The 12,076-nt window shown below is 41.2% G+C and overlaps 1 protein-coding gene across 2 annotated transcripts in view; it reads left to right on the plus strand.

Moving 5' to 3' along the window:
• Positions 1–10,752, plus strand: part of kek5 (kekkon 5) — a 1,258,756-nt gene extending 1,248,004 nt beyond the window's left edge. For both annotated transcript variants that reach the window (XM_069840117.1, XM_069840116.1), the window contains 2 exons: positions 2,708–4,209; positions 8,655–10,752. In XM_069840117.1, the coding sequence (XP_069696218.1) occupies positions 2,733–4,209; positions 8,655–9,604 (2,427 nt within the window). In that variant the 5' untranslated portion in view covers positions 2,708–2,732 and the 3' untranslated portion in view covers positions 9,605–10,752. The remainder of the gene's footprint in view (positions 1–2,707; positions 4,210–8,654) is intronic.
• Positions 10,753–12,076: the final 1,324 nt, after the last annotated feature.

Here is a 12,076-nt window from a genome sequence, read left to right on the forward strand (position 1 = left end):
TGTGCAAAATTTCACTTGGGCTGGAGGAAAACTGCATTCATTAGAGGATTTTGAATGTTACAAAATATTGAAAATTGAAAAATCGAGAAAACGATTATCAAAGTACAGCATGTATATATGATATATACTATCCACATCCTCTCTTCCTATAGAGATCTACCACATACATTTTTCTCCTACATAACAGTGCAAAATATGAACTGAATGAAACGTAAAATTACTCGTAGTTAGAATGACGAACAAAGTCTGTCAGAATGACAGCTGAGTGACAGTTTAAAAGGCAAAAGCTCCACGCATGCGCTGGTCCCTTTAAATTCACCCCGAGGTGTTTTAAAGTGTCATACTGCCAAAATAAGCACAGATTTATAAAACTGAAACATAATTTTATTTTTTAGAGTTAAAAACAAAATTTCCATGTTTTAATGTTTCCCCCCCCCCCCCCCCCCCGTTATTTTCACCGATCCGTAACCTAGCTTCGTACTTCTCGAGCAGATTCTGTCAGTACGTAGGCCAATGAACACTTTTTCTTCAATACAAAGAATCATTCACTTTTCTTAACTTTTACCGAAGAGAGATAAACACGCACTTCTCATTCAAAACTGTCTTACTTGGCTTGCTGATGTAGGCTAGGCAAGAAATATTATTTTAGCCGCGTCTTGTCATTGGCCGCTGATGACGTTATGCATTTCCACTACTGCCACATTTAGTAAACAGCTGTTGATTAATATACAGTCTTGCTCGGCTGCGAGCAGTAGAATGTGCAACAACGCGGCCAGCTTAAGACGTAAACAAAGAGGAGGAGCCACGGCGGAAATGACGGCGATGTGGCTATAGAAGATGATTGGCTCGTATCAAACAAAGCTTATCTATTATCGTTCTTACAGTTATTTCTGCGACTTTCAACGAAGGCCGAGTCAGATGTGTCTGGGCGCGCGGAAAAGAGTAGACCTATATCCCGACAACAAACATTTCAAAGTGCACAGACACCAAGTGCTCCTATCGGTCCATCTGGAGTGGAGATTAATTAATTTGTATTGAAACTCTTGAAGAGCACGGCTCTGTTCTTGTGAAGTACAGTTTACTCTAGATAGTGTAATATAGCATTGTTGTATTCCTACTATGTTAGAGTATTTTAGAGTAATCTTGAAGTGCAAAATGAACTACCTCTCTGTCACGCCTCTCGTTATCGTTATCACTTGTTAGGTGTGAAAGTATGACATCATGCACTAAGCAAGAAGGGAAGCGCTATGTTTAGTCTATTGTCACGCTATAGCACGCGTATCGAAAGCAAAAACGTAGTGTTGCGGACACGGGCCCGGCTGAATCGCCCGATACTTGAGACAAAAAAAAGACCGAGAAGAGATACTTATACTGTGCTCCAACCACGAGAAAGTCTCTGCCGGATGAGACGAAGGAGGGTAATGCTGTGAATGAATGTTCATGTCATAAGATGTCATAAGGTCACACACGTGGTTACTCTTATCTCTATTGGCTAGCTCTCACAGCACAAACCATAACATTGATACAGACATATTGATACTACCCTAGTTATAAAATTAGATCACAGTTAATCTCCTGGTCTTTTAATCTCTTCATACAGGAAATAACATATGCAGGAGAGCGCATGTTTTTAAACTGGCGTTATAACGGTAATATTATTTATCTACTTCGTTCCAATAGATGAGGCAATAGTAAGCACATTCCTTTCACGGTTGATCTCCTGGTTGGAGAACAGTATATCGATCATCCAGTTCAAAAGTGCGACAACTCAAAAATTACCATTCTTTAGTTATTTATACTACTGAAAGCCCCTTTCGGAGCACTTTCAGATTCAGTATTGAAATAAGTCATATTTACAACCAAAAAGAAAAAAAAACTAAATAAACTGCTTTAGAAATAATTATAACTATGGACTTTACTAATTCACTATTAGTAGGATACATTTCGAAATGTATTAATAATGAACTGGAAGATTGTGATTTACTCCTCCTGAATACTGACTCATTTCTAATTCTCGTGGTTATGAACCAGAACTCTGCTCCTTTCTAAGTGATTTATTTGAAACTTTCAACTGAAGACATCTCAAAACTTGTTTTTTTGATTTGTCGCACTTTTGAACTAGACGATCGATATATAAAATTCTTACGGTTTCTGAATATATATCGCCACAACATACTGAAATTTGATTTTTAGATCCGTTACAGGCTGCAGACATCCAGACAAGATTAAAAACATACGTAGTCAATGACCAAACATTTAAAAAATTTAGTAGTGAAATATTGAACACAATTTATATTGCTTTAAATATGTAGAATACATAGGGTGACTGACGGAAGAATTTCGAAAAAAAAAATAATTCTATAAACCTACTGCAAAAAGGGAAGTTGAAAGAAGATTGGCGAGGTCTTCTGGATTAAATAAGGAATTTTCTTACGGCAGAACAGGTCTAAATGACGTGTCTGTTCTAGGCGATGGTGGTGGTGATGTCGTTTTTCGATGATTTAACATTTGGTTAAAATTCACATTGCACTGTTACGCAGTTGAGAAATGAAAATATTTAAAAACAGCTAAAAACTAAATCATAACTCAGTAATAATAGTCTCTAATCTGATAACATGTGAAAAATGATTTATTGTAGAATGTTGGACAATACATTGTTTGAAAGAGTTATTTTATGCTAATACAAGGTTGTGTTTTGTGTTTTCAGATGAGGTGCGGCGACATATAACGCCATGGAAGTGAGGTGGCGCTGTTTTGTTGCGCTGTTTCTGGCGCTAATAGCTTCTGTTTGCGCCATAGACGACGACTGGACCAACTGCCCGCAATTTTGCAAATGCAAATGGTCGTCGGGCCGCAAAGCTGCAGAATGTACGAACTCGAGCCTCAGCGCCGTTCCCGAAGGACTCAGCTCCGAGATCCAGGTCCTGGACCTGTCAGGCAGCGTCCTGCACGAGTTGCGCCGCGACGCCTTCCGCTCCGCAGGCCTCGTCAACCTCCACAAACTATTTCTCCGCGATTGCGGCATCCAAGAACTGCACAAGGAAGCTTTGCGAGGTCTCGCCATTCTCATCGAACTCGATCTCTCCGGCAATCAGATTCGAACCCTACATCCAGGCACCTTCAGAGACAACGTCCGTCTCCGCGTCCTCACGCTGAACCGTAATCCAATTCAAAAACTTGAGGACGGCCTCTTCAGCAACATGACATTTCTTCAGGCTGTTGAACTCAGCAGCTGTCAACTTTCTCACATTGGTCGCAAGACATTTGTCAACGTCCCCAACTTGAAGTCTTTAGCTTTAGACGGAAACAACCTCACGACAATGAAGGTGGAAACCTTGCAAAGCCTGTATTTTCTCAACGGCCTCGTGTTGCACAACAATCCTTGGAACTGCGACTGCCATCTGAAAGCCTTCCGCGATTGGACGATCGCTCGTAATCTGTACGCCCAACCTACTGCTTGTGCTGAACCACCCATGCTCAGCGGTAAGCTCTGGAGCGAGTTAAGCTCAGAGCATCTGGCTTGCAAGCCTCAGATCCTTCATCCGGACACAGGTACGTCCGTCGAGGTTGATGGAGGTAATGTGACACTGGCTTGCCAAGTTCTGGGAAATCCTATGCCGGACGTGCACTGGGTCTTCAACTCGAGGATAATCGGCAATTACTCTTGGCGAAAGTACAGTGACCAGCGGTACGTGGTGATGGAACGCACAGACAGAACGCGCTGGGTTAATCTGACCGTGACGAACGTCCGCAGTCACGACAGGGGGGATTACACGTGTGTGGCGAAGAGTCCAGGCGGAGTTGACGAAAGGAATGTCAGTCTCTTGGTGCACTCCCAGCGAGGACTGGCTGGTATGGGAGGTGGCCGTGGAGGTGTGTCAGATTCCTGGCCCCTCATCGTGGGTCTTGTAATAGGTGTGCTCTTCCTGGTGGCCATTGTCCTCCTGCTCTCTTTCTGCTACTGTCGTAACCGCGGCGGTGGAAATGGAACAAGCAAGAACTACAACGCCAAGAAGGTTCCGAGTGAAGGTATGCTGTCGGCGAACGGGGACGTCAGTGCAGGCAACAGCGAACAGGAGAAGAGCCTTTTGACGAAGGTGAATCCCGTGCAGAAACCGCCTAGAAGACACGAGAGATCCTCCGTGACTATCGCAGGCACAGAGCTCACCGACATGAAGTGCAATCTGCTGGATAACGGCTCTGTTTTCCGTAAGTATCTAGTCAGTAAGGTTAGCCGGAAAGGGTGGCTGGACAGAGTAGTACCTTCGTAGTCTTTCTTCACGAAGATCACATCCAGTAAAGTTATTCTCATGCCACGCAGTTACAGGCAACGGTTCGTGATCACAAGCAACATACATTGTCAGTTCAGTTGTTGCCATTTCAACAGACATAGGTCGCAGGTTTAGTTTCTGCATAGGAAATGTTTATGAATGATCCTACTCTTGTGCCTGTGGCATGAAAGTGACTTTAAGGAAACAACGCAGGAGAAAGTAAATAAATGGCCGTAGGAGCAATATTTATTTTGGGAACCAGCAACTTTTCAGTATATCCCCAGTATAATAATGTATATCATCATCATCATCATGTCCTTTACGTGTTAGACCCTAGTGGATCCGTTACGGTCTCATGCCAGCATTTTTGTGGTCTTCCCAAATTTCTCCTTCCTCTTGGTACACAGGCAAGAATTTGTCTAGGCCATCTAGTGTGATCCATCCTTTCGACATGTTTATTTCACTGAAGTCTATATTGTTGAACAAAATGAACTATAGGATCAATTTTTAGTTCTTTCAGTATATCTTCATTTTTACGGTGTTCGAGCAATGAGCATCCCGTTGTCCATCTCATAAATCTCATTTCAGCTGCTGTTAGCCTTTTCTCATCAGCCTTTCTGATTGTCCATGTCTCACTGCCATAAATCAGAACTGGTCGAGCTAGTGTTTTATAGACTTTTAGCCTCGTAGTTTTTTTAACTTTGGAGGGTTTGAAGTCGGTGTTAATTACTCCAGTGATTTTTTTTATAAATTTAGATATTTTACTTGCCATATCATTAGTAGTACAGTGCCTTTCCCTGTCGAGTCGCCCGTTGCACGGCGGCCGCCGATAGCAACGAATGATAGCCCAGTTCCCGGCAAATGGAAAGCAAAACCATCGCTGCACGGCGGCCGGCGATAGCAACCGATGTTACCCCCCGCAGCCAATTCACCACAAATATACAATGTACAATGAAAATGACCATGTACAATTGAGTACAATTACAAAGAAAAATAATCACGTACCTTATAATATGAGATGTTAGAAATTTTGTCCTCCTTCATCCACACATTTCTGACGTCTTTTTAGGAAATGTGCATTTACACGTATTAATTCATATTCCGAAATAGAGTCAATTTCATGCCTGATATTTGCTTGGGATTCGTTGCATACACCTTATTTTCAAGTGCCCCCATAGATAAAAGTCGCAAACAGTTAGATCGGGGGATCGTGCGCCAAAATTCTTTACTAATGTTCCTAGCTTCAAAATTTTTCTGAATTAAATTTAACGTCTCGTCAGCTGTATTCGCCGTGGCACAGTATTGTTGGAAATACCCTGATTGACATTCAATGTCAGTTAATTGTTCAAAGAATGGTGTATCTCATCCCTGTATCTCTGTGCATTAGTGGTATTTTAAAAATATATAGGCTCTATAATCCTATATGCATATACTGCGTACCAAACCCCGATCTTCTCATCATGTAAGGGAGTTTCGTGTATAAAATTTGGTTTATCTGCGTTCCAGTACCTGTCATTCTGAATGGACACATGCAGATGTAAATGGAACCATGCTTCGTTAGAAAAGAAAGTTAAGCATGGGTCAATTACTCCATCACGAACGTTTTGCAAAATCCAGTTACAAAAATTTAACCTTTTTTCATAATCACGTGGCAACAATTCATGGACAAGGGTGAGCTTTATGGTTTCCGATATCCGCTATTCATGAACTTCTTCGTAGGTTAATGTAGCCATTGGACTTAAGGGGAGAGGATGGTATTTTTTTTTAACTTTTTTCCTATTTGGTGTAAAATATTAATTTTTTGTATGTAGAGAGCTCATAGCTGTAGCAACTCAACCAAATATAAATATTTTCAAAAAAAAAAATTATTTGGGGGCCCAAATTTGAAAAAAAAAAAAATTCCCAATGCAGGATTTTACTAAAACCGATATATCTAAACCATTTTTAAATATAGATTCAAACAATTTCTTGCAATGTACTTGCAAAAGCATGCTCTACAATCTGTCTGTAACAGAATTTTGATATTAGTTCCTACGTTTGCAAAATAAACAATTAAAATTTAATAACACTATTTTTATTTCCTTTTTCGCAAACAAACGGGCATATTTTAAAAATGAAATTTATTAACAAAATTCTGTTACAGAGAAAAGTGTCCCAATAGTCTAAAGAATGTGTGTTCTAAATTTCATGCATGCATCTTTAATAGTTCAGAAATTATATTCATTTTTATCTGGCAATGTAGCAAAAAATGAAGTTACCGGAAACAACGATAAAGCGGTCATGCGATTTAAAAATCCATAGCGCAGGAAGTTTAAAAATGGCGTCTCAACATCTGATAAGGGCAGAAATACCCATAAAATGTTATGCAATGCATTCCACACATATCAAAGAGTATTTTAAAGAATTGTTTTTTTTTTTTTTTTGAAAATTTAATTTACCGCATACAACAATGAAAGGAGACGTGTGATTTAAAAATCCATAGCGCAGGAAGTTTAAAAATGGCGTCTCAACATCCGCTAAGGGCACAAATACGCACAAAATGTTATACAATGCATTCCACACATATCACAGTGTATTCTGAAGAATTTTTTTTTTAATTTACTCATTTTTCACCAAAAAATATCGTCCTCTCCCCTTAAGGCATGAAAACTTTCATCACCCCTGAAATTCCTTCGAAATGCATCCAACATGACATGCGAGCCATGCGAGTATACTGCAGTATAACTTGAAGAAATTGACGGCGTTTCAGGGACACTGTTTATATTTGCAAAATAGACTAGCTTTCTCGAAGAAAGTCGCTGCCAGGCAGCCTGAGCCGACTCACTGATCGCTCATTTGTCAGGGTTCTCAACCTGGTGCTCGCAAGCACCATGATACTCTTTTAATGACATTTGGGGCTCTCGTCATGCGAGTAAAAAAGTACTCGCGAGCACGAACGCTCCTGAGATCCTTTTTCAATTCAAACTTTGTTGTATGAGCCGAAACAAATAATGTTCCCATCCATCCATCCATTATAATATCTTAGAGAACAGACAGGCCTTTCCGTGTTTCATGGTGTATAATTAATTCCTTTTAATTCAGTGTGGACTTAAGCAGAAAAATCAATATTATTCAAGAGAATAATAATATGGCTCCTTGTGCGGAGCTGCAATTAATAGATCTCCAAGCGCTCTTTAGCTCTGAAATATTTGTTTTAAAAGGAGAAATTCATACATAGCCTTTGGAGAACAAAAGATACAAAAACACTTCGAATACTGAGGGGGAGCATCACTGAAATTTTGAGTAACATTCAAGTTCAAGAACATAATTATCCTGGTAAAATGTTTTAAAGTTTTATTTACTTGTTTGTTTTATTTATGTATTATATAGGCTTTTTAAATGTACAGGTATTCGATTTCATGGTGCCCGCTCATTTAGTATTGCATATGGACTGTGCTCACAATCTTCTAAAGGTTGTGAACCCCTGGTGTAGGTAGAATATGCGGCTAACAATCGTCTGCCGTCGTCGCAAGCAAGCAACTGATCGCCAGGCCAGTTCAGACTGCTGTGCATGAAAGTAGAGATGGATAAAAAAAGCTGGAACAGTTTATTTGAAACTGTTACTCAATTGAAACTGTTTCGATACGAAACAGTTTCGTGAAGTAACCTGTTCCAACTGTTCCAAAGAGTGTTACACTGCTCCAACGTTCCACATGGTTCCAAGAGATAAACAGTTCAATTTCTAAACATTTTTCCTCTTCTTTGCTGTCTGCAAAGGGCACATGTAGCACTATCATTGACCTCCAATCGAAAGTAGATATAATATTATCCATGTTCCACACAGCCTTCGTGCAACAGTAGGCTATGTAGGATCGCGCAATTTAATTGTACGAATCAAATTCCCTAATAAATCGGACATTAATTATTAGCTGTCCATTGATGGAGAATATGTTCATGGTGCCCTAACATAGTGTTAATTACTAATACACCGCGAAAAATATCATCGGCTAATGTCATCGTTATCAAACTACGTATTTTACTATTTTTATTAATATCGATTCATTTTGAATTGTAGTTATTTACTGTACCCTTAACAGTAACCTACGGAAAATGACTTTCGTTGTCATAATACACTGAGCAGCTGGTTTAAAGACGATTCAAGGGCTTTGAAACATGTTCCCGAAGCAGATGAGAAGTTGAAACAGTTGGAACACTTGGAACAGTTGGCAGTGATGTTGTAAACATATTCTTATGAAACTGTTTCTTTGAAACTGTTATTTTGGAACAGCTTCGTTCATGAAACAGTTACAGTCGAAACTGTTTCTTAAAAATAACAGTTTATCTCATCTCTATGAAAGACCCTTTTTGTTTCATCTATTACTGACATTTGACATTGTGTTGCAGTTGGTGGGGGCAGCGTGGTGGGCAGCGAGGACCCCCTCGAGGACAGATCCATGGAGTCCATGGAGCCGATCTCGCAGCAGCCGTCGCAGGACACGCTGGACGCCGACCCCGAGAGCACGCGGACATACCCTCCCGACCTGCTGTCCTTCCCGTCTCGGGCCAGCCAGGTGTCGCCCGCCGGCAGCACGACCTCCACGGCGCCAGACAGCACCCGTCTGCCCGCCCAGCACGGACCTCAGTCCCCGGTCCACAGCCCGGTGTACCACGCGCACCCCGGCATGTCGGGCACGCTGCCTTACTCCCGCTCCGCGTCGCCCTTCTCGCCCGTGGTGCTGCCACGTCAAGGCTACGTCACCATCCCGCGTCGTCCGAGGGTGCCCTCGTGGAGCAGCGCCCCCACGCCCACGCCTGCCGGCGGGGATCCCCTGTTCAAGTTCGAGCCGGTGTACGACAACCTGGGTCCGCGAACCACGGCGGACGGCAGCTCGGTGCTGTCCCTCAACAAGAGCCTCAGCGCCGAGCCTCCGTCTTCCATCCGCAGCCGCCCCCTGCCCCCCACTCCTAGCTACAACAACGCCCTGCCGGCCTACTACGCCCCCATCGAGGAGCAGGAGGTGCAGCCGTCGCCCGCCTTGACGAGAGCCGCCCAGGGTGGCCGCGGCAGCATGCGTAGGAGCACCCCGGACATCAACGTGACTCCGGCCCCCACCACCTCCAAGAGGGACAGCTGGACGGGGCGAACCGCCCCCGAGGGAGCAAGTCTGAAGCGACGGGATGAGGAGCCGGGAACGACGAGCAAGAGGAACTCGCTGGTGGGCTCTCCTCCGAGTGGACACAGTCGAGAAGTGAAGGTGCCCCCGAAACCTCCACCAAAACCGAAGAAGAAGAGTACGGAAGCCGTGACGGGACCTCTGTTCGAGGACGAGGGCGAGGACGGCACCGAGGTGTGACGAGTTGACAGGGTAGAAAACAGTGGTGCGGGAACTAATGCATTGTTAGTCCGGCACTAGCCATTTTTAATCAGTGCCTTGGAATGCAGCCGTTAGTGTGTATGTGTGTGAGTAAGTGTGTGTGATATTTCCTCGTCAGGCGATACAGTAGGATGCGTTTTACATTAGACGAGGCCCAACTTTTTCTTTAACGAGGACCAAAAGCATAATACAAGTGGCCCCATTATTTGTTCCTTTTTAATTTCAACGCTTGTTTTATTGAAATTTTTTTAGACAGTGGGCAGTAAACCCAAAACTTGATATTGACACGGAGAAATGGATTGAGAGTAAACCTTCTTACTTGTCTTCCCATTTCTTCAGTTCGTTACAGTGAACGAAAGATCACCACTGCTTGCTTCAGTTTTTATTTTGAATGAAATAAAAGTGAGCAGAAGATGTGAGAATGAAAAAGTGTTAACTGTTCATCTACAAGAGTCGATTTGTTCCTCCCAACGTCGATACCATTTAATTTTATTTATATACTTTTTGTCCAGTGTAAAATAATAGTCCAGCTTTAAAATAATTATTCACTGTTCCTGAAATTCGGTACAGTTCAAAACGAAGAAATCTGCAGCAACTGAAGAGCCCATTTCTTGTGTAGGTGTGTGAACCTGTAAGGGCAGGGTTATTTCCTGTACCTAGTTAGCAGTGAAACTTAAGATCAATCAAGATTTTGACTAAATCTTTTATTTTGGACAGAGAAATCAATGAAGTAAATCTGTTTTAATTACTTCATTTATTTAAAATAAATAAGAATATTCCATTACGTATGTACGAAAGATGAGTTTCTGTTCAATTTCTGCGCCTCTTCAGACTAGACATGAAATATATAAAAATGATTCAATAACATTGAAAAGGTGTACGTCAGAATACAGTACACACAGCTTCCAAAGGTGTTCCTCATTGTCAGTGTTTCACTTTTCATTCAGTGTCTCTCTCAAATATTATAAATACCATTACAAGATCTTCGAAGGCCTGTAAGAGTATTAATTTCATTGTATCATGCAAATTCATAATTTTCTTTTATTTATATTTTTGTCACTACACAGAGGTAATACTTTGTTTTGATTCAGACATTAAAATTTGTAAATAAAATATATACAACTTTCTTTAATTTATGAAGGACAGTGGGAAAGTGTGATTCCTGAATAAAGCCGAACATTGACAGCAATAAGATGTTAATCCTGAAATTATATTTGTTATAACATCTGTTGATACGTGACCAGCTATTTACCTCAATTTCAGAGTCAGAAATAAATTGCAGCTTCGAAGTTATAATATTTATACATCTTGATTACACAACTTTTAACACTGTATCACTTCGGAATATGTATGGTGAGACTTTTCTGTGTTAAATTTCAACGTACCTCGTTTACATGTTTCGACCTGTTTATGAGTCATCTTCAGAACTGGTCGTTGTTGGTCTTGGCGCCACTTGTTCCACAAAAACACACCCAAACAAAATTCTCAACACACCAGTAGCGGACGGTGGGTTTGAAAGTTGAGGAGGCCAAGACGTGACTGCTGAGAATATAAAAGTATAAGGCCTGTGACGTACCTCATTACCAAGCGCAGAATTGATAGATTTTAAGAAACTGAAATTAGGTTTCCCAATTTATGTTTTAGGATTTTAAATCTTATGTTTAGGAATTTATATAATTTTACGGGGAAAAGATAAAAATAAACAACATACTGTTAATATATTACAACGGCTTGGTAAAGATTGCCTCTCTTTAGGACACTTTAAGTCCTAACGTACGAATTAGGTCTGTTTAGGTCGTATTGAATTTAAGAATGTTACTCTTTGCTACATAAAACGAACAAGAAAAGCAATATTTCGAGAGTAACAAGTGGCAACAAAATTGATTCGAACCTAAGAATTCGGGGCTTGCCCATTACTATTACATAGAATAGTCTAATTTTACAGCAAATTCACTCGATGATCCTCTTTCTTCGCAATCGATCAAATAGGTCACAGCATACTGAACAACTGCTACTAGAAGAAGCTAGAGACAAATCTGCATTGTTTCTAAACTCTCGATATATTTAAAATACTGTATAAATAAATACATCTCGTAACACAAAAGAATAAAATAACAGTAACACCCCCAAATAAGAGAAAATCTAAAAACATAAATGAAAACTTTTACGCAGGGAGAAAAAACTAACAACACGTGACTCAATTTTCTAAAACCAAGAAGAGCGAAAGAGAGAGAACTTCCCAATACAGCCGAAACCAGCTGTGACTATAAGCAGTACAGCAGTACAGTTGTCAGCGGTGGGTAGGACGTCTCCAAATTCGGCTCCCCTCGCGCGTTCTAGTCAAGTTTAAACACTCCTCTAACTAGCTATCTTATTGGTTGAACTGCTGTTGTCATGGTTACCGGGGAGCAGAGTGATGTATTTGTCTCCCCTCTCCTGCTCTCGCACAGA

The sequence above is a fragment of the Periplaneta americana genome, chromosome 11 (assembly GCF_040183065.1).
Source record: "Periplaneta americana isolate PAMFEO1 chromosome 11, P.americana_PAMFEO1_priV1, whole genome shotgun sequence".
Lineage (NCBI taxonomy): Eukaryota > Metazoa > Arthropoda > Insecta > Blattodea > Blattidae > Periplaneta > Periplaneta americana.